Below are 23,521 nucleotides of genomic sequence, written 5' to 3'. Positions count from 1 at the left end.
GCAGTCATAAACAAGCAAAAAGTCACCTTGCGGTGTTGGTGGTAATTCACACCATGTGGCAATTCTGCCTCAAAGAGTCCTTGAGCATAGCAGAACCAACCTGTTTTCACACCAAACAGGTAGCAAGCCTTCATCCAGACAAGAGGCTCCCAGATCCCAACACAGAGACATGGCTTCTGAGCCCAGCTGCCTATTTAAGGACAGCCAGGTGCTACCAAAACCCGGTCCGGTATTTGGCCTCACCTGGCTGTAAATCAGCCCAGCAGCACATGCTAGGAGGAAAATACCTGTTTTCCCAGATCAAACCTCTCACTGTGTCACACTACCTAGATACATTTCCTGTCCTTAATACCAAACTGTGCCGTTGCTAGCCAGATCTGTTTTGCAGGAAAAGCTGGATAACATTTTCTTTTATCAAATTGCAGAAAACACATTGATGAAAACAAAAAAACATTTTAAAATTTACCTACTCCAGGTGTAATTCTTTTCACAGATCCTTCAGCAATGCAGCTTACATGCACCATTATAGTCAATTGGAGCTAAGCCCCGCCCCCTTTTCCAGAATTTCTGGTTTCAGCGATATAATGCTGGTGTACCTAGTGGTCTCCAGCCAAAGATGGAGGAGGGTGGGCAGAAAGGGCGCACACTGCACCTGGAAGATTTTAGTCTTGTTCCTGCAGCTTGCAGAAAGTCTTGAAGGCTTAAAGGGGTTGTCCTGCCTATGGTCCTGCCTATGGTCAGAATATCTGGTCAGTGGAGGTCCAACACCCAGCAACCCCACCGATCAGCTGTTCAAAGAGGAGGCGGTGATCGATGTGAGCACTGCTTCCCCTTCATTACACTGTCCGTCGTACACTACACCGCCGAAACTTCAGTGACGACACACAGTGTAATAAACCGGAAGTAGTGCTCGCATGGAGCACTGCCTCCTCTTCAAACAGCTGATCGGCGGGGTGCCAGGTGTCAGATCCCCGCCCATCAGATATTGATGACCTATCCTGACGATAGGTCCTCAATATAAATGGCAGGACAACCCCTTTAATTGCTGGAGACATTTTTATTTAAGAATGTATTATATATTTTTTATAGTTTTGGAGGTCTATTGTTCCTTTCAGGAATATATGTATATAGTGAGGCCGGTGCCTTTAATTTTGAAACACATTGTGATAAGACAATAATGTAATGCAAGTGAAGATTGCACTTTATGAGTGACATTTAAGATTCCTGTTGTTTTTCTGGTTTTGATTTAACTTCTCTTCAATCACTGGAAAAGGGCCAAGATGTGCGAGCGAAAAGGCACAGCCATCTCCTACAAGATTGCTTTCAAGTCTCTTCCTTGCCTTTCTGAATTCCCCTTATAAATCATTTCATAGTTCTTTTTAAATGTAAATAAAGTCTCCAGACTCTGTCAGCGATCTGACCAAATAATGAATGCCGAGAACGATTTCATAAATATTAGATTGCATCCCAGCCGTGCCTCACTGCACTATGTGTCCGTGTGGCAGCAGAGAGGATCGGGGTTTCATATTCAGCTTTTTATTAAGTAAATGTCAATCCTACTTGTGCATGTAGAAAAGAACCATATGTAGTTTATACCAAAGATCAGTTGCCACTTCTGGATTCATCATTTCAACCTGAAAAGGTTTGCATGTTGAATTACTATTCATGTCTGGAATGGTGATATTACGCTTTATTCCCTTATTCCTTGCTGTTTATAAGACAACCATGTTCCCCAACCAGTGGCTCACAAACAAACATGACACCCCTTGATGTGCATACTTACAACATATAAAAAGTAAAAATCAGGACATTTAAGCACCGCCCCAAGAAGGACCCAAGCAGACAGGGAACACCCATAAAACAAGAACATTTTTGGGGGGTTGGATTTGCACAAGCCCAAGCTTTTTGCATCCCAGTTCGTGGGATAGACCTAGCACAATCAGGACTGATGGCAAGTATGCTTGTGGCTTACCTGTTTTGTGTTTGGTGCATACTCTGAAGCCTCCTTTGACCATTTTGATAATGGTCCATACAGATAGGTAAGGTTCCAAATTAAAGGGCTTATCCGATATCTAATATATCCCCCCCAATACCCGGGCCCCTTGTATAGATTATACTTACCTGCTCCCCCGCATGCGCGTCTCACCAGATCCCTGCACAGTCGTCTCTGCATCTCTCAGTCGCTCAGACCAAAACATCTGGCAACGAAGGGGGGAGCAGCCAATAGCAGGCCGCGATAGGGACGAGCCCTCTTGAGGCTGATCACCATCGCGGCCTGCTATTGGCTGAAACCCTCTTCCCCATATGCGCCAGATGTTTTTATCTAAGCAACGGGGAGATGCTGTGGCCGTGCAGGGATCCGTAGAGATGCAGGTGCTAGGGAGCAGGTAAGTATAATCCATACAAGGGGCTTGGGCAATGGGAGGGATATTTTAGATATCGGATAACCCCTTTAACATTAAAATTCTGATTCTGTTTTTGTATCACGTATTATAATACCAAAGTGTATATGATTATCATTTTTGAAGCGTGAAGTATTTTTCTGGATAAGATAGTGTTAACCAGTTTGTGAAATGCTTGCATGTAGGTAGTATGAATGCTTAAAGGGGTTCTCCAGGCTTTTTCATTTTGATGACATATCCTCAGGATAGGTCATCAATATCAGATCTAATATTGGAATTGTCGAGCTGATTGTAGATAGTAAGAGGCACAGTACACAACCAGATATAGGTATCAAATAAAATCAGTTTTTATTTTTTTGTTCAAGACAACAGGTTTCGGGGTAAGTAGGACCCCTTTATCAAGTCTGCAAAACATAAGACATTGTAGGGTGGGGAAGAAAGATAGCTGGGATTTCATATATAATAATATTAATACCCAAAAATCGTAATCAACGTATATAGAAAAACATTAAATTGGTAAGAATATATAAGAAGTTACGTTTCTATAACATCCATGACACATTACATGACTGTATAATAAATACACTGCTCAAAAAAATAAAGGGAACACAAAAATAACACATCCTAGATCTGAATTAATTAAATATTCTTCTGAAATACCTTGTTCTTTACATAGTTGAATGTGCTGACAACAAAATCACACAAAAATAAAAAAATGGAAATCAAATTTTTCAACCCATGGAGGTCTGGATTTGGAGTCACACTCAAAATTAAAGTGGAAAAACACACTACAGGCTGATCCAACTTTGATGTAATGTCCTTAAAACAAGTCAAAATGAGTCTCAGTAGTGTGTATGGCCTCCACGTTCCTGTATGACCTCCCTACAACGCCTGTGCATGCTCCTGATGAGGTGGCGGACGGTCTTCTGAGGGATCTCCTCCCAGACCTGGACTAAAGCATCTGCCAACTCCTGGACAGTCTGTGGTGCAACGTGACGTTGGTGGATAGAGCGAGACATGATGTCCCAGATGTGCTCAATTGGATTCAGGTCTGGGGAACGGGCGGGCCAGTCCATAGCATCAATGCCTTCGTCTTGCAGGAACTGCTGACACACTCCAGCCACATGAGTTCTAGCATTGTCTTGCATTAGGAGGAACCCAGGGCCAACAGCACCAGCATATGGTCTCACAAGGGGTCTGAGGATCTCATCTCAGTACCTAATGGCAGTCAGGCTACCTCTGGCGAGCACATGGAGGGCTGTGCGGCCCTCCAAAGAAATGCCACCCCACACCATTACTGACCCAATGCCAAAACGGTCATGCTGGAGGATGTTGCAGGCAGCAGAACGTTCTCCACGGCGTCTCCAGACTCTGTCACATCTGTCACATGTGCTCAGTGTGAACCTGCTTTAATCTGTGAAGAGCACAGGGCGCCAGTGGCGAATTTGCCAATCTTGGTGTTCTCTGGCAAATGCCAAACGTCCTGCACGGTGTTGGGCTGTAAGCACAACCCCCACCTGTGGATGTCGGGCCCTCATATCACCCTCATGGAGTCTGTTTCTGACCGTTTGAGCAGACACATGCACATTTGTGGCCTGCTGGAGGTCATTTTGCAGGGCTCTGGCAGTGCTCCTCCTGTTCCTCCTTGCACAAAGGCGGAGGTAGCGGTCCTGTTGCTGGGTTGTTGCCCTCCTACAGCCTCCTCCACGTCTCCCGATGTACTGGCCTGTCTCCTGGTAGCGCCTCCATGCTCTGGACACTACGCTGACAGACACAGCAAACCTTCTTGCCACAGCTCGCATTGATGTGCCATCCTGGATAAGCTGCACTACCTGAGCCACTTGTGTGGGTTGTAGACTCCGTCTCATGCTACCACTAGAGTGAAAGCACCGCCAGCATTCAAAAGTGACCAAAACATCAGCCAGGAAGCATAGGAACTGAGAAGTGGTCTGTGATCACCACCTGCAGAACCACTCCTTTATTGGGGGTGTCTTGCTAATTGCCTATAATTTCCACCTGTTGTCTATCCCATTTGCACAACAGCATGTGAAATTGATTGTCACTCAGTGTTGCTTCCTAAGTGGACAGTTTGATTTCACAGAAGTGTGATTGACTTGGAGTTACATTGTGTTGTTTAAGTGTTCCTTTTTTTGAGCAGTGTATATAAAAAATAGAGAATTAATATGAATATATATAAAACAATATTTTAAAAAAATTCATATGATTAAATTAAGCTATAATCAATACTAGGAGTTGATAAATAAAATTAATCATGATAATAAAAACAATCACAGACACGGGGGGTCATTTATACCCTTTCTGTTTAATTTTATGAAATATATATATATATATATATTTTTTTTTTTTTGTCCGACACCCGCCGATCAGCTGTTTGAGGAGACGGTGTACACTGTGGCTGCCTTGTAGTATACTAAAATAATTAATATTTCTGTACTTCCTAGTTATGTTCCTAAAGCTTTACATGCATGATGTTCTTTACATTTTCACTTTTAATGTAATTGTCCATGTACTTTCCTTCCTATCTCTGCAGACATCTGGAGATAAAAAACGCTCTGGCCATGCAGAAAGTAATGGTTTTGCCGGCCACATAAATCTCCCTGACTTAGTTCAACAGAGCCACTCTCCGGTGGGTACTCCAACTGAGGCTTTAGGGAGAGGTTCAACGCATGCACAGGAAATGGAGACTGGGACTGAAGTAGGTGGTGCCACTACCAACTAACCTTAACGCTTGCTGGCTAACTGGTTCTGAGTATTAACCCTGGTGTAACACTACATAAATGACCATACCTCCTCTAAATCTGTTACTGCATGCAATGCGAATGTATGCCTAAATTGAACTTTGTTGGAAAGTTTCACTTCTTCATTCGCAGATAATCTTAGTAGTCACTGTGTAGAGGAGTTTAACCACAAGGTCTATGCAGTCATAAAAGTTTCCCTGACTTTCTGTCATATGATAGCATGTCATTCCTTTATCTTAAGTGTGTTTTCCGGCATCGGCCTATTGACGGCCTAGCCCAAAGTTAGGCCATCAATATTAGATCAGCGGGGTTTGACTCTTAGCACCGTCTCTAATCAGCTGTTTAAAGGGGCCATGGCACTCATGCAAGCAGTATGGGGCCATCTACTGGCATGGTGTCTACTTAGTAGTGGTGGTGCAGGAGATTGCAGCTTCATTTATGCAGCCCCTTTATACAGGTGACCCACAGCCAGACCCAGAGTTGTACCTACACTGATCATGAGGATAGGCCATCAATATGCTGAAACCAGAAAACCTATTTAAATTAATTATACTATCCAAGGTTATAACATTTAGAACTTTTGTCTGGCTCACGTGGGAAGTGTGCCCACATCATGTCTTATAGTTCCATCTGATGAAAATTTAAAGGGGTTCTCCAGGCTACAGATATTGATAACCTAACCTTTGGAAAGGTGAATGGGCACTGTGCTTCACTACGCTGGCACTGGAAACTGCACAGTTTACGGAGCCTTCTGCCTCCATTTGTATACTGTTAGTTTCGAGCACTGCAGCAACCTGATACAGATGATCGGTGGGTGTGCTGGGTGTCGGACCCCTACCGAACTGATATACATATCCTATCTGTAACCTGGAGAAAACAGAAATGTAATTCAGCTCAGAGCTGATGATAATTTCTGTTTAGGCCTACGGACTCCTGGAGGATGCACCTAATATATAGTGAGGCATGCACCTCGTCATAAATTAGGCACATCCTCCAGCAGCTCATGGGATATCATAGACCAGCATAAAACGTCGGTCCATGATAAATTTCCCCCAAAGTTTTCCAAAGTCTGTACACAGTTATATTTTATTGATCAATAGCATGTATGATCAGACTCTGACATCCTCAAACTCTATTGGTGGTCCCAACTACTGCTATGATGACGTCATACACTGATTGATTGTCAGTGGTCTTCATATCATGTTTTTAAATGCAAGGATCGTTTCTTATTCCGAATATCTAATTAAGAGGTTGTTTGTAGAAGGAAGGGAGGAATTTTAAATTACCAACAAAGAAGATTTTTTTAATACATACAAAAGATAAGGCAAGCTTAAAATAAAAATCTTTAGCTAGATACCTTGAAAAAATATACATCATTATACAACTATGAGATTTACATGGCCATTGCTAGAAACCAGTAGCTAATGTTTTTTCATTAACAAAATAAAATAAATCATTGAATGATTATGAGATGCAGCGGCGGCCGTGCCGGTATGAGAAACGACGCGGGTGCCGGGGAGCGAGGCAAGTACAATCTCTGTGAGGGGCCCGGGCATATGGGGGGGCATTATAGAACTTGGATAACCCCTTTAAGATCTCTGCTTGTAGTACTTGAATGAGAACTTTCAAAGAATGAAATTGCCATGCGACTAGGTCTTCATTGAAAGCCTGTAAGCAGAGGTCTTGAAGATGATGATTAATTAAAACACAAAGTACCGGTATATTAAAACATTGTTTAACATTTCAAACAGAACATCACAGTTTAAAAGGGTCTCTCAATAGTGATGACCTCTCCTCAGGATAGGTCATCACTATCTGATTGGTAGAACACCCAGAACCCCTACTGATCAGCTGAATTCGGCGGATGGCGTTGGAAGTCCAGCGTGTATGGCTTATTAGTGCACTGCATCTCAGCTTCCATTGAGAAAGGCCTTTAAAGAAGCACTCCCATTGTTTGTTTTCTCAAAACCTAAAGATATGTCTACAAGTATGTCAAAACGGTTCCTACTGTTACTTCATCCCTGCTACATGTCTCCTTTCTGGTTTTCCCATGCTGGTCTGCCATCTTTATCGGCCTTTTCTCTCTACTATAAAAATGGCTGCTGATCTTTTAAAAACCCTTCCTATGCTGCTGCAGTCTTGCCTACAAGTTCCAGAATACTGCTTTCTGAAAGGGGAGGGTCTAAATGAGGATGGGCGTTTCCTCCATAATAGTTCCACCCACGGATCCTCCTCCTGGTAGTCTATATTCTCATCAACACACTATTTGATGAAATGATTAGATTTAATTTCCTAATAAAGGGGCTTATAGAAGAGCTAACACAGATCTATGCATTTTCTGGTTGTTTCGTTTATCTGCTAAGTGTAACCTATGTGATTGATCTGGTCCCATAACCTTGCAGCTTAGTGATTGTAAGCATTCTGTGCTGGTGTGGAGGAGGAGGTGGGGGATGTAGTGGGAGGAATGAGGGCGGAGATACAGCAGATGATCATCTTCCTTCAGACTCTGCTTGTAGTTTTAATGTGCACAGGAAGGAGAGAAACTGGCCTCCTGGAGAAGACATACGTATAAGGAACGAATGGTTATTCCTATTTCTATGCAGTGAATTTTTGTATAAACTAAGCATCTAAAAATGTAACTTTATTAGTAAAGGAGGTTTAATATCTATTTGAAATACAAGTATAGAAAATAAACATGGGAGTGGTTCTTTAATTCACCTTTTTATGCAGTGTATTAACCTACCAGGAAAGGGCTATAGACCCATGAAACAATGTACAGGTGAAACTCGAAAAATTTAAATATTGTGCAAAAGTTCATTTATTTCAGTAATGCAAGATTAAAATTAGAATATTGTGAAAAGGTTCAATATTCTAGGCTCAAAGTGTCACACTCTAGTCAGCTAATTAGTCCATACCCCCTGATGAAAGGGGACCTGAGATTGTGACTCGAAATATCTCGCTTTGCATGTAATGAGTGTCTCTCATATATTAGTTTCACCTTTTAAGTTGCATTACTGAAATAAATGAACTTGGCACAATATTCAAATTTTTTGAGTTTCATTATTAAAGATTTTAAACTTGCAAACATGCATATCGATGCAGTATTGGTAAGATTTGTAACTAAGGAAACATATCTGCTTCTTAGGTTAACTATAATTCCTACCCAAACCAGTCCTGAAAAAATAAAATATAAAACAAAATAATAAAAGCTGAACAATCATCCCCAACATAAAACCTTATTGTGTGTCATAAATGTCTTTAATATAATGCTAAAGTAAATCTACACCAGCTTTATTACACATTTATTTTAAATAGTTTGTATTTTATGACACATTTATTGGTAGTAGTTTATTTGATGTATATAGCTAAAAATATATATTTTTCTGTGCAGTGAGCGAATTTTACTCCGGGCACAAATCAAACTACATGCTAATATTTTAGTCTGTAGAAGGAAACCCAGGACACATATATTAAATCAATATTTCATGGAAGCTTATTGTATCACAATGGTAGCTATTTTCTTTCTTTCTTTTCTCAGAAAGGAATCTGTCAGCAGTTTTGAGCTGTCGACCCTCTGTAGGTGGCAGGGAGCTCAGTACAGACATGCCTAGAGAGATCGTCATGCAAGTTACATGACTGAGATATTGATGCTTTCGTCCACCTGGTGCAAGCGCCCAGGAGGCTGTCCCTTTATGTTTAGTTTTATGGCTCATTTGCACTGAATGTCTCTTGGCCGCTGCCCTAAGTGACTGCTGTTGTGTCCAATAAGTAGTCTGTTGGAGAGCTGGTACTCGGAGCAAGGGGGAGCGGCTGGGAAGCATTCAATACCCAATATTCCAAGGCACTGGACATAAAGCAACAGAATACTGGGTACTTGCTGTCGCGGTGCCAGGGAGATGAAAACATTGACAGCTCGGTCAAAAAGCCTGCATGGTCTCTAGGTATGTCTGCACCGATCTGTCAGCAGAACTGCTGTTGATTTTATTGGTGTTACTTTTTGGATATGACTTCAATTTTACCTAAAAAAAAAATATACACTTATTACATAAAACTGGACCAGAGTGGATGAAGTGTTAGAAAACTGGCATCTATTCGCAACCATGTCAGTGACACTCAGGGACATGTCATGAACAGTTCGTGGAGGATATCCTACGTATGGATAAAATATGAGGAGATTTTTCCTGTGTGCAGCAGAGCAGCACTCGGATTTATTTATTACCAATATTCGATTTATTGTAAAATTGCAATATGTTTACATAGTTGTTTTATGTTTAGTTATGTATGTACCTGTATTGCTTTAACCCTTGTAGTATGGCATGGGAAGCACCACCAAATCATCCTTTACTCCATTTGTTGATCCAAGAGTTTACCAAACTTCACCCACTGATAATGATGATGACGATGATGAAGATGATGATGACGATGAAGAGTCTTCTGCAACAGGTATTAGGAAAATATGGTTTGTACTTAAGTAAGTTGGTACTGGTCTTGTAGCCAACAGGTAGGTAGGTAGGTAGGTGACTAATTTAGGATTGTATTTAAACTGGTTCATTGTGATGGCTTAGCCCATTTAATGCTAGGAAGAACTGACAGGATGGTTGCTTCCTTTGTGGTGCAGGGATACCATGTTCCAGATAAATGTAAAACCTGTACTTATTGACTCTCATGTTCTACAGAATTTTTGTAGTTAGGTACTACAATAAGGCCCCACACCATTCAATATCTATCATTCTGGGGAACACAAGACCACCATTCTTGTGATTTGTGAGGGTTCTAGTTGTCAGATCCACCCACTGATCAGATACTTATCCTCTATCCTGTGCGAAAACCGTTTAAGAACCCTTTAATGTACAGAGCGTCTTGGAATTTGCATTTGACAGGCCACAGTGAATGAGTTAAGAGAACGTTTCACCACAAAATGCAATGCAATATGCAGGAGATGCGCAGATTGATAGTTTTTGGGAAAAGATTGAGGCCTCATGCACAAGACCGTTGTTTGAGTCCGTATCCAACGTGCATTTTTTGTGGATCACACATGGACCTATTCATTTCTGTGGGTCTATAAAAAAAAATGCGGACAGCACATGGATATCATCCATTTTCTTTCTGCATCTCTGTGGTCGCCAATTATAGAACATATTCTATTCTGGTCCATTTTGTGAACAAGAATAGGCAGTTCTATTAGGAAAAGCATGCAGACGGCCATTATCTGTATTTCATGGATATGTAGTTTGCGGACTGCAAAATACATGCAGTCTTGTGCATGTAGCCTTAGTAAAACTTGTAATTTATACATTTATATCTCAGCTTTTTCTGACTTCATTTGTACACAGGGGGAGGTGTCATCAGTGAATTGACAGCTATCTCAGTATACACACAGAGAGAGAGAATGCTGTCAGTCGCTGATAAGATGGCTCCCATGTACAACTGAAGTCAGAAAAAAATGGAGTTTTATACTTAATCTATTGCCACAAAACTGTATATCAATCTGCTCAACTCTTCATTCTCTATACCAAGCTGCCTGCAGATTATGCTGCATTTTGTGGTGTTTTGTTCCCTTTAACAGTCTTGGCATTTTAAAGAACGTAGTAAATGAGTTTTATTATTTTGGGAAATTTGCCTTAAGTTTTACTTAAAATAGCCACATGACTATTACTATATACTATACTATTACTCAGGATTATCTTAGAAGGGTTATCCATCTCTCTAATATTGATGGCCTATACTCAGGACAGTCCATCAATATTAGGTTGTGGGGTCCAGCTCTCAGTACCCATGCCAATCAGCTGTTTGAAGGGGATGTGGCAATTGTGCAAGCACTGCGGCCTCTTCAATGTTTATATTGCTCTGCACAATTTTCTTACTCAGAGCGCCATATTTTTGGCATTATACCATTCAAGTGAGTGGAGCAAAGCTGTAATATTCAGAACAGGCATCATAAAAAATACGGCATTCTGAGTATGAACATCTCGCTGAACAATATAAACATTGGAGAGGTTGTAGCGCTCACAAGCACTGATTCCCCCTTAAAACAGCTAATTGGCAGGGATGCTGAGAGACTGACACTGACCGATTCAAAAGGGTTGTGCAGCCAGTACATATCGATAACCTATCCTCAGGACAGGTCATCAGTATCTGAGTAGTGCTCAACAGCTGATCGGAGGGCGTGCCAGGAGTCTTGTATTGATGACCTATGCTGAGGATAGGTCATCAATATGTAATGGCTGCACAATCCCTTTGATATTTATGGCCTGTCCTGATCATCAGTATTTGAAAGCTGGAATTCAATTCTTTATACAGTAGTATATGCATCCTTCTAGAAAAAGTATTCAAGATTTCTATATTTTCTTGCCACTTTCTATACTTGCTAAGTAGTAGTAGTTTGAGAAACAATACAATACCAATATGTGCTCTACCAAAAGCCTATACAGTAATTATATATTTAGTGCTCCTCATATTCTTAAAAGGGTATTCCCATCTTAGGCTACTTTCACACTGGCGTTTCTGGGTCCACTTGTGAGATCCGTTTCAGGGCTCTCACAACCGGCCCAAAACGGATCAGTTTAGCCCCAATGCATTCTGAATGGATAAGGATCCGTTCAGAATGCATCAGTTTGCCTCCGATCAGCCTCCATTCCGCTCTGGAGGCGGACACCAAAACGCAGCTTGCAGCATATTGATGTCCGCCTGACGATGCGGAGCCAAACGGATCCGTCCTGACTTACAATGTAAGTCAACGGGGACTAATCCATTTTCACTGACACAATATGGTGCAATTGAAAACGGATCCGCCTCCCATTGACTTTCAGTGTAAGTCAAAACGGATCAGTTTGCATTATCATGAACAAAAAAATATATATTTTTATTTATTTTTATTTTTTTATTTTTTTCATGGTAATGGAAACGGATCCGTTCTGAACGGATACAAGCGTTTGCATTATAGGTGTGGATCCGTCTGTGCAGATACCAGACGGATCTGCACCTAACGCAGGTGTGAAAGTAGCCTTGGACATTTATAAGATACACCATATATGTCTAATAGATTCAGGTCCCACTTCTGGGACCTACACCTAATTCAATGTTGGTCTCCTGATGACCACCCGTCCCATCTGGTGAGCGACTGCTGTGAATACAGAGGTGATTTTTAGTGTGTGGCTTTCGCCTCTCTTTTTTATGGGAGCTCCAAAAACAGATGCGCACGCTTGCCATAAATATCTAAGGCTACTTTCACACTAGCGTTTTTTGCAGATCCGTCACGGATCTGCAAAAACGCTTCCGTTACAATAATACAATCGCAGGCATCCGTCATGAACGGATCCAGTTGTATTATGTCTTCTATAGCCATGACGGATCCGTCTTGAACGCCATTGAAAGTCAATGGGGGACGGATCCGTTTTCTATTGTGCCAGATTTTGTCAGAGAAAACGGATCCGTCCCCATTGACTTACATTGTGTGTCAGGACTGATCCGTTTGGCTCCGCTTCGTCAGGCGGACAACAAAACGCTGCTTGCAGCTTTTTGTGTCCGCCTCAAGAGCAGAATGGAGACTGATTGACGACAAACTGATGCATTCTGAGCGGATCCTTTTCCATTCAGAATGCATTAGGGCAAAACTGATTCGTTTTGGACCTCTTGTGAGAGCCCTGAATGGATTTCACAAACGGAAAGCCAAAACACCAGTGTGAAAGTAGTCTAAGGTAGAAAATATCCCTTAAGTTTATGACCTGAGTTTATGTAATGGAGCTGCCATGCCATTTCTCCAGAATGGTGAGATTCATACCCAAATGAAAAATGTGATCACCTACTTAGTTAAAAAATCTAGGTCAAAGTACTACACATAACCTTGTGTAATATGTTCTACCAAGATTAAATTACATTCTGGGTGGTTCCAATGTATTTGGTGTAAATCCTTTGAAAAACATGGCACTCAGCTTGACTGCCATACTTATGAAGCCCCTTCACCACTTTACCAAAACAGGCAGCACAAAACTTTTATCGGAAACGTAGACTAGGCTTCACGGTGCGTGCTACAGATATTATTTTCCTTTCTTGGAAAAGCAGCTGAAGTCATTGCTAGGTGAAACCAGTTGATATTTAAAAGTGGTCTCTGTGCAGAGAAATATGGTGTAAGCTGCAATACTGTTACAGACCGGTAACCCACTCAGCCAGTGCCGCAGTGTCAGTAAAAGCCCCCCACTGTGTTCACCTTCTACAGTCATTTTATTGTAGTGTCATAGCTTTCATAACTTGAAATAGAACATAAGAGTCTTTCATCTCATTTTTCTTTTTCCCTAAGAAATATCAGATTGCTAAAAGCTTCATAAATTATTGTGCATCTTTATTATATTTATATTATATAAATATATTATATTTTAATTATTTTAAATATTTAATTTAATTATCATTACAAATTTTAAGAAATCCACTAAAGTAAACTACAATGTACCATTTGAAAAGAAGCAGCATCAGCTGTCCTTCTTCCTGGCTGAATGATGATAGGCATTTTGATTTATTTTTGTTCTTTTGCTGTGCTTGAAGTTTTATTTCTTTATCTCCTTTCCCCGAAGAAAATGAATGTGAAAATATGGGTTAGCAACGTTGGGCACACCAGCTCTTGCTACTCTACATCACCCTTAGAAGATGATTTTTGGGGGATGAGTGTTAGCAATGTCATGTGTGCCAACGGTTGCCTGTGCCCAGTATGAATTGTCATGTAATGAGATTTGTGACAGAACACGCATGCTCCATTTTCTTATTCTTTTTTTGCTGAATGAAGAGAGTGTTTTTTTTAGCCCTGTTTACTAGCGAACTGCTTAGACAAGAACAAGCCAAGCTGAATGAGGCCAGAAAAATATCAGTGGTAAACGTGAACCCTACCAATATTCGTCCTCACAGCGATACTCCAGAGATCCGGAAATACAAGAAACGCTTTAATTCTGAGATACTTTGTGCAGCATTATGGGGTGAGTGACACTGTACTTTTACTACCTGTATTAAATGAAGTCTGCATCTTATTATTTTTTATTTTACATACTTATTTTTTCTTTTTTTACATTCCTTATCGCAATCCTCTTTTACAGCTACATTACATTAAACATGTTGTACATGGCAGCCAGGGAAAGGAGGCGCAGTGAGATTGTCAACAGTGATACCCAGTGTTGAATAAAGAACACATACAGTGCATTCGGAAAGTCTTCAAACCCTTTCACTTTTTTCTCATTTTGTTATGTTGAGCCTTGTGCTAAAATAATAAAAAATAAATTAAAAAAACTCAAGTTTTTACTATGATAATTAGGGATGAGCGAATCGACTTCGGGTGAAACATCCGAAGTCGATTCACATTAAACTTTGTTCTAATACTATACGGAGCAGAAGCTCCTTACAGTATTAGAATGTATTGGCTCCGATGAGTCTCGCGAGACTTCGGGTAATAACTTCATAACTTAATTTGAACTGTAAAAAAAAACATTTCCCGAACTCGGGTTCAGTTCCAAGGTACCACTTGGAACCAAGTCTGAGTTCGGGAAATAATTTTTTACAGTACACATTAATTTATGAAGTTATTACACGAAGTCCTTTATGAAGCAATAGCTTTGGCTCATTGCAACCAATACATTCTAATACTGTACGGAGCTTCTGCTCCGTACAGTATCAGAACAAAGTTTTATGCGAATCGACTTCGGATGTTTCACCTGAAGTCGATTCACTCTTCCCTAATGATAATACTCCATGACAAAATGAAAATAAAATGTTCCAAATCTTTGCAAATTTATTGAAAAAGATAAACTAAATTCTTGCATTGACATAAGTACTCAGACCCTTTACGCCAGGCAGCGATCGCATCCTCCTGCCGCCCCTGTGCGCTGGGGAAATCTCACCACGCCTGCGCCGAATACTGAACGGTGCGAGATTTCCCCAGCGCACAGGGGCGGCAGGAGTATGCAAACGCTGCCTGGCCCTGTTAATCAAGACTTGGAGGGCGTGTAATGAGGTGGGAGAACGGAGCCTCTAGGAGCAGGAGCAACACCCCCCCTTCCTGCACCTAGAGGCTAATTAGCATATTATAAAAGTAAAAATTCTGCAGTAACGGGGGCATAGATAATCACAAGAATAGCATAGTTAGCTAATGTCAGCCAGTTTAATAGTGAAAATTGTACTGACAGAAACCCTTTAAGACAACAGACCACACAACATAAACATTCTTTTCACTTTTCATGTAAATATAATCATTCTAAAAGTGAATTATATATGTGAATAGTGTAAATGTGAATAGAAATTAAGTAAAGGCATATTCCAGTTGTTTAGAAGTTATCCCCTAGCCATAGGCCGGTCGGGCATGTGTTCAGCCGCTCCATTAATTTTTATGGGAAATCTGTTGATCGACGAGCGCTGACCTTTAGCTATCTTCGGAACTCCCATAGAAATGAATGGAACAGCAGGGCCCCGTTCTCGTGATCGGTGTGGGTCCCAGTGGTAGGACCTCCACCAATTTAATAGTTGTCCCCGAACCTGTGGATAGGGGATAACTTCAAACAACTGGAATACCCCTTTAAGTATACAAGTGCAGTGTATTGACACTAGGGTAAAACTACAGCTATGTGTGAGTGTTCGCAGCTCCAGTCATCAGCTGGTGCTAAAAGGAATTAAAATAATTTAAAGCTATCTTGCTAATAAAATAACATACGATTTGATTTGCTGGCCAGCACAATTTATGTGTTTTTTTTTACTTTACCTGTCATATTGTTATCCATTACTTTTCCATAGAGAATTAGGTAAAAAATATGAGTTTTTAGGACAGCTGTTTTTCTCACGCACACTTCATGTTTCCTGCACAGGTGTAAACTTGCTAGTGGGCACAGAGAATGGACTTATGTTGTTGGATCGAAGTGGGCAAGGAAAGGTCTACAACCTTATCAACAGGCGGAGGTTTCAGCAGATGGATGTTCTAGAGGGCTTAAATGTCCTTGTAACCATATCAGGTGTGATGCACTGCATGCAATAATCTGTGCTTAGTACAGCAATGGCGGACCTTTAATATGCAGTTAGAATTATGAATTAAAGAGGAAGATAAATATTATAAACATTCTGGAGCATTTTTTTTAAAGTAATCCGCATGGTGCTGTTCCCCAACACAGCCTGACACTGTCCACTTAGTGCTGACAGTGCCACACTGCCACAGCTGTTAATTTAATCATACATTTCTAGGAGGAATAACAGGGGAACAACACAGAGTTATAAGAAAAGATGTTGCAGAATTGTTATTTCTTGTAAAACACAGGTATTTACTTAGACATATCTGGAGAGCTGACAGCTCTTCTTAATTTACAGCTGAAACTCGAAAAATTAGAATATCGCGCAAAAGTCTATTTATTTCAGTAATGCAAATAAAATTTTTTTAATTTTGTGAAAAGGTTCAATATTCTAGGCTCAAAGTGTCACACTGTAGTCAGCTAATTAGTCCATACCCCCTGAGCAAAGGGGACCTGAGATTGTGACTTTGGGGTTTCATAAGCTGTAAGCCATAATCATCCAAATAAAGGCTTGAAATATCTCGCTTTGCATGTAATGAGTCTCATATATTAGTTTCACATTTTAAGTTGCATTACTGAAATAAATGATCTTTGCACGATATTCTAATTTTTCGAGTTTCACCTGTATGTCCACACAATGGATTGTTGGCACGGGTTTCAGTGCAGATTCAGAGTGGAATCTGTACCGAACAGATTGTTTTCAGTGGGAGGCCGCACTGCAGTCCATGTGGGTTTTTCACATGCGATTTTTAAGGATGTTCATGTACATTCTTGGCGCAGTTACCACATGGACACCTCGGAGAGCCGCGGCGGGAGCCTGCTTGCAGTTAAATTCCGTTCAGTGGAGCTAAACCGAGGGCAGGACTGCAGCATTGAAAATGAATAACTACAGCAGTTTCTGCTGTGGGACATCGTCCAAATACATTGTGTGAGCATACCCCTAATGTGGTTAGAATAAACGGACCTTATGGGAACCCAGATGATCAGCACAATGAAGTACTTTGTTTGGATGAATGGTGGGAGTCCTAGGAGTAAGACCTCCATTTATTAAACTTTGATGGCCTTTCCTAGCTTTCCTAGCAATGGGTCATGAATAATGATTTTTGAAGAACATTTGCGTTACCAAAGTTAAGTAGATTTTATCTATTAGTTCATTTTTAATTGTATGCAATTAAAATGCCACAGAATCAACATTTATTACCTATTCACTGGAACCCCTGCCAGCCACTAAAACCAGGGTTTCGAGCCCTCTGTTCCTCCTCGTTTCCTGACTGTAGTGAGGAGGAGCTCTTCTTGAGCATGTGCGCACAGTTTTTGGGACTGATAGAGACAGGCTTTCAATAGAGCAGCAACATTCATGTTCGGCCGTTCAATCGCCTCCTCACTGCGGCTGTACAGTGAGAAGGAATGGAGGGCTCGGGAGCCCTTTTCTAGTGCTAGGTGAGGTCCTAACGATGGGACCGTTAGCGATAAGAAATGTATCACTTGTCCTGTGTATAGTTCATAAATGTCAATTCGGGAACAACCCCTTTATTGATAGATTTTATTAGGGCATGTTTTTCTATGTATAAATGAATACATATTTGCTTTTACAATTAATTTCCAATTTGTATTTTTTTAGGGAAAAAGAACAAGCTAAGAGTGTACTACCTTTCCTGGTTGAGGAATCGAATATTGCACAATGATCCCGAGGTGGAGAAGAAGCAGGGTTGGATAACTGTAGGGGAACTAGAAGGTTGTGTACATTATAAAGTTGGTAAGTTCTTAAACAGACATTCCAAGTGTGGAAAATTGTGTACTTTAAATATCTTTAAAGGGGTATTCCCATATCAGACATTGATGGCATTTCACTAGGACATGATATCAATGTCAAATAGATGCAGGTCCCATCTCTAGGACTGTTCTTATCTCCAGAACTGGCCTGCGCAGTGAAGAAAGAGCAGCCATGTATGCATGGCCACCCTCCATTCAGTGTTACGGGAGTTCCGAAAATAGCCAAATGTGCTTGCTCAACTATTTTCTGTCATAGCAGTGACTAGAGAGCACGCCACACGTGTGGTATTCTTTCCTTCACTTCTGGGGACCCGTTCTAGAGATAGGAGCGGGTCCTACAGGTGGGACCCACACCTAGTGATACTCCATCAATGTATGAGATGCGAATACAACTTTAAAGCTTGCTACTCTTAACAATTGTAGTACAGTCAATTGATTCACATTGTTAAATGGGTGTCAACTAGCAGTTTTGACACTTCATAAATACTAACAGAACTAGTTAGCTGAGGTGTAAAGCAGTTAGATCGTACTTAGGTGGATGGACAAACTAGTTGTATAGAAAAAGGAGATTTAATTGGTCTAACGAACTGTTGTGTCCGCTGGCCATTCTCTAACTGGTGTCCTTGGCTTCCCTCTCCACTGCTGCTGAGTGACTGCTCTAGCAAGTCTCCTGGATGGATAATAGAGCTCTCACACGAGGGGCGGGAATGGGTAGCATTTACTACAGAGAGCCAAAGACCCTTCACTGTTGGGGAACGCCCAGCAGACACTTGAGATTGTGGCACAAAGCAGATTAAAACTTCTTTTTTTTATCAGTTACTAGCAGAAGGACCCGGATTTGCATGGGTATATTTCATCTATTTCATTTAATGTTTGTGTGTGTCGTTAAAAGTTATCAACAGTATCCCCCTTAACAGTGACCTCACAGTACCCCGCTGCCTTAACAGTGACCTCACAGTACCCCGCTGCCTTAACAGTGACCTCACAGTACCCTGCTGCCTTAACAGTGACCCCCCCACAGCAGTTGCCCCTTTAATAGTAGCCCCTGCCCCCTTAAGTGACCTCCACAGTGTCCGCCCCTTTAACAGTGACCTCCACAGCAGCCTGCCCCCTTAACAGTAACATCCACAGTGAACGCCTCTTTAACAGTGACCTCCACAGCGCCCTGCCCCTTTAATGCCAAGGCTACACTACGACCACAACATTTTGTCTCAACAATTTTTATAATGATAGTCTATGGTGTTGCACTGCGACATGTGACATGCTGTGACTGCGACACGACAGTTGCAAAAAATCCATCCAAGATGGATTTTTCTGCGACTGTCGCGTCGCAGTTGCAGCATGTCACATGTCGCAGTACAACACCATAGACTATCATTCTAAAAATTGTCGCGCGACACATGTAGCAGCATAGTTGTGCGACTTATTGTCGCGCAACACATGTCATCGTGTAGCCCTAGCCTAAAGCTGACCTACAGCAGTGAAGAAATATGGCTGGGTTGTTATGGAAACCTGGAGTAAAACTGTATGTATGTGGAGACTAAGGGTCTGTGAGCTTCTATTGGCTGATAAGGGACATGTGACGGTGTGTATGGCAGTTGGGATATGAAGAGAAAGACTTGCAGGCTTGTATTGGCTAATGCAGGTCATTTTTTGGGAATATCTCAGGAACGGTATGTCCTAGAGAGCTGTGACCCCCACAAGATTTCTTTCCAAGTAGCAAGGGATGTGTATACCAAGTTTCGTTGAAATCGATGGTTGCGTTTTGGAGTGATCACGGAACGAACATACATACACACACACATACATACGTCCTTCTTTATGTATATATAGATATACAGTACAGACCAAAAGTTTGGACACACCTTCAAAGAGTTTTCTTTATTTTCATGACTATAAAGGCATCAAAACTATGAATTAACACATGTGGAATTATATACATAACAAACAAGTGTGAAACAACTGAAAATATGTCATATTCTAGGTTCTTCAAAGTAGCCACCTTTTGCTTTGATTACTGCTTTGCACACTCTTGGCATTCTCTTGATGAGCTTCAAGAGGTAGTCACCTGAAATGGTCTTCCAACAGTCTTGAAGGAGTTCCCAGAGATGCTTAGCACTTGTTGGCCCTTTTGCCTTCACTCTGCGGTCCAGCTCACCCCAAACCATCTCGATTGGGTACTGAATATGACATATTTTCAGTTGTTTCACACTTGTTTGTTATGTATATACAGGGAGTGCAGAATTATTAGGCAAGTTGTATTTTTGAGGATTAATTTTATTATTGAACAACAACCATGTTCTCAATGAACCCAAAAAACTCATTAAAGGGGTTGTCCCACTTCATTAATTCTGTTTAACTCAATTTACTATCCCCAATGAACATTTATTCCTATCTATGTGATTAAAAAAAATGCTTTGCTCTTCTGCAAACAGCTTCTATTAGAAGCTGTTGTTTACATTGGTGTCCCATGGATACGGCCGGCTTTTCGCCGGCCGCATCGTTTCGCCGCGCCTGCGCACTACAGGCAGAGAAATAAGCGGCCGGCCTCTCCATTACATGAGCGCGCACGACCGCGCATGCGCAGTATATCCACCGCGTCTTAGATAGAGCTGCGCATGCGCGGCCATCCGAACAGTTCGGGCGAGACAACAGAGTGAGCGGACGGACGTCGGAGGATACTGTAAGTATAATATCTAATGGCCCACTAATCGACCAACGATTATTGAACTCTGCAATAGAGTGGGTTCATAGTGAATTCAATGGGGGCATATTTATATATAGATCTTTGGGCAACTATATTATGTCTATTCACACTGGGGGCAACTATATCAATTTTATGCACAATGGGGGCAACTATATTATAACTATGGACACTGGGGGCAACTATATTATAACTATGGACACTGGCAGCAACTATATTGATTATATGCACAATGGGGGCAACTATATTTATTATATGCACAATGGGGGCAACTATATTATATCTATGGGCACTGGGGGCAACTATATGATAGCAATGGACACTGGGGGCAACTATATTATATTTATGGAAACTGGGGGCTACTATATTATCGCTATGGACACTGGGGGCAACTATATTATAGCTATGGACACTGGGGGCAACTATATTATATCTATGGGCACTGGGGGCAACTATATTATAGCTATGGAAACTGGGGGCAACTATATTATATTTATGGAAACTGGGGGCAACTATATTATATCTATGGAAACTGGGGGCAACTATATTATATCTATGGACACTGGGGGCAACTATATTATATTTATGGACACTGGGGGCAACTATATTATATGTATGCACACTGGGGGCAACTATATGAATTTTATGCACAATGGGGGCAACTATATTATATCTATGGACACTGGGGGCAACTATATTATATGTATGTACACTGGGGGCAACTATATTATGGGGGCGGATGGAGGAGGCACTTATGGGGCGGATGGAGGAGGCACTTATGGGGGCGGATGGAGGAGGTACTTATGGGGGCAGATATGCAGAGATGTGTATGTGGCGGTTTAGAATCAATGCGGGTGAAATATAGAATCAGATGTAGCAGAGCTGAATAAGCGCTGTTCAGTCACAGTACTAATGGTGAAGGAAATAGACGGATTTAGCAGAGATGTGTATGTGGCGGTTTAGAATCAATGCTGGTGAAAGAGAAACAGATGAAGCAGAGCTGAATATGCGGCTGTTCTGACACAGTGCTGTTTGAAGAGAGAAACAGATGTAGTAGAGCTGAATATGCGGGTGTTCTGACACAGTGCTGTTTGAAGAGAGAAACAGATGTAGTAGAGCTGAATATGCTGCTGTTCTGACACAGTGCTGGTTGAAGAGATAAACAGACAGATGTAGCAGAGCTGAATATGCAGGTGTTCTGACACAGTGCTGTTTGAAGAGAGAAACAGATGTAGTAGAGCTGAATATGCTGCTGTTCTGATACAGTGCTGCTTGAAGAGATAAACAGTCAGATGTATAATATGGAATTATAGTTTTTGATGCACAGAATGGGTTTGTAAAAGATCAGACAGAGATTTTATGTGTAAAACTGTACACTGAGCTCACTTCATATGGCTCTGAGTGACCATTCCCCTCACAGACACTGCATACTGATGAGTCATACTCTTCACATGAACGAGCACATAAGAACTCAGTGCTCAGTGTGATGTCATAAGGAGGTGTGGCCGGCCTTCACTCTAGCTGCCTAAGCCCGCCCAGCCTTAGCTGCAGAAAACCAGGAAGTACCAGCAGAGCTGGCTGCAGGTGAAGCTGATTTAGCAAAGTGGGAAAACCCCTTTAATATCAAAGCTGAATATTTTTGGAAGTAGTTTTTAGTTTGTTTTTAGTTTTAGCTATTTTAGGGGGATATCTGTGTGTGCAGGTGACTATTACTGTGCATAATTATTAGGCAACTTAACAAAAAACAAATATATACCCATTTCAATTATTTATTTTTACCAGTGAAACCAATATAACATCTCAACATTCACAAATATACATTTCTGACATTCAAAAACAAAACAAAAACAAATCAGTGACCAATATAGCCACCTTTCTTTGCAAGGACACTCAAAAGCCTGCCATCCATGGATTCTGTCAGTGTTTTGATCTGTTCACCATCAACATTGCGTGCAGCAGCAACCACAGCCTCCCAGACACTGTTCAGAGAGGTGTACTGTTTTCCCTCCTTGTAAATCTCACATTTGATGATGGACCACAGGTTATCAATGGGGTTCAGATCAGGTGAACAAGGAGGCCATGTCATTAGATTTTCTTCTTTTATACCCTTTCTTGCCAGCCACGCTGTGGAGTACTTGGACGCGTGTGATGGAGCATTGTCCTGCATGAAAATCATGTTTTTCTTGAAGGATGCAGACTTCTTCCTGTACCACTGCTTGAAGAAGGTGTCTTCCAGAAACTGGCAGTAGGACTGGGAGTTGAGCTTGACTCCATCCTCAACCCGAAAAGGCCCCACAAGCTCATCTTTGATGATACCAGCCCAAACCAGTACTCCACCTCCACCTTGCTGGCGTCTGAGTCGGACTGGAGCTCTCTGCCCTTTACCAATCCAGCCACGGGCCCATCCATCTGACCCATCAAGACTCACTGTCATTTCATCAGTCCATAAAACCTTAGAAAAATCAGTCTTGAGATATTTCTTGGCCCAGTCTTGACGTTTCAGCTTGTGTGTCTTGTTCAGTGGTGGTCGTCTTTCAGCCTTTCTTACCTTGGCCATGTCTCTGAGTATTGCACACCTTGTGCTTTTGGGCACTCCAGTGATGTTGCAGCTCTGAAATATGGCCAAACTGGTGGCAAGTGGCATCTTGGCAGCTGCACGCTTGACTTTTCTCAGTTCATGGGCAGTTATTTTGCGCCTTGGTTTTTCCACACGCTTCTTGCGACCCTGTTGACTATTTTGAATGAAACGATTGATTGTTCGATGATCACGCTTCAGAAGCTTTGCAATTTTAAGAGTGCTGCATCCCTCTGCAAGATATCTCACTATTTTTGACTTTTCTGAGCCTGTCAAGT

At 41.5% G+C, this 23,521-nt stretch overlaps 1 protein-coding gene across 8 annotated transcripts in view; it reads left to right on the top strand.

Annotated features, from left to right (window-relative positions):
* TNIK (TRAF2 and NCK interacting kinase) overlaps positions 1-23,521 on the top strand; it is a 335,955-nt gene that overhangs the window by 302,367 nt on the left and 10,067 nt on the right. For 6 of the 8 annotated variants that reach the window (XM_040428231.1, XM_040428228.1, XM_040428235.1 and 3 more), the window contains 5 exons: positions 4,954-5,118; positions 9,472-9,604; positions 13,954-14,124; positions 15,997-16,140; positions 17,813-17,947. In XM_040428231.1, the coding sequence (XP_040284165.1) occupies positions 4,954-5,118; positions 9,472-9,604; positions 13,954-14,124; positions 15,997-16,140; positions 17,813-17,947 (748 nt within the window). The remainder of the gene's footprint in view (positions 1-4,953; positions 5,119-9,471; positions 9,605-13,953; positions 14,125-15,996; positions 16,141-17,812; positions 17,948-23,521) is intronic. The other 2 variants (XM_040428229.1, XM_040428232.1) reach the window with 2 other exon arrangements.

This window comes from Bufo bufo, chromosome 4, assembly GCF_905171765.1.
Source record: "Bufo bufo chromosome 4, aBufBuf1.1, whole genome shotgun sequence".
In the NCBI taxonomy this organism is placed as follows: domain Eukaryota; kingdom Metazoa; phylum Chordata; class Amphibia; order Anura; family Bufonidae; genus Bufo; species Bufo bufo.
Note: the sequence above shows the minus strand (reverse complement) of the source record. Positions and strands in the feature narration are given on the sequence as shown.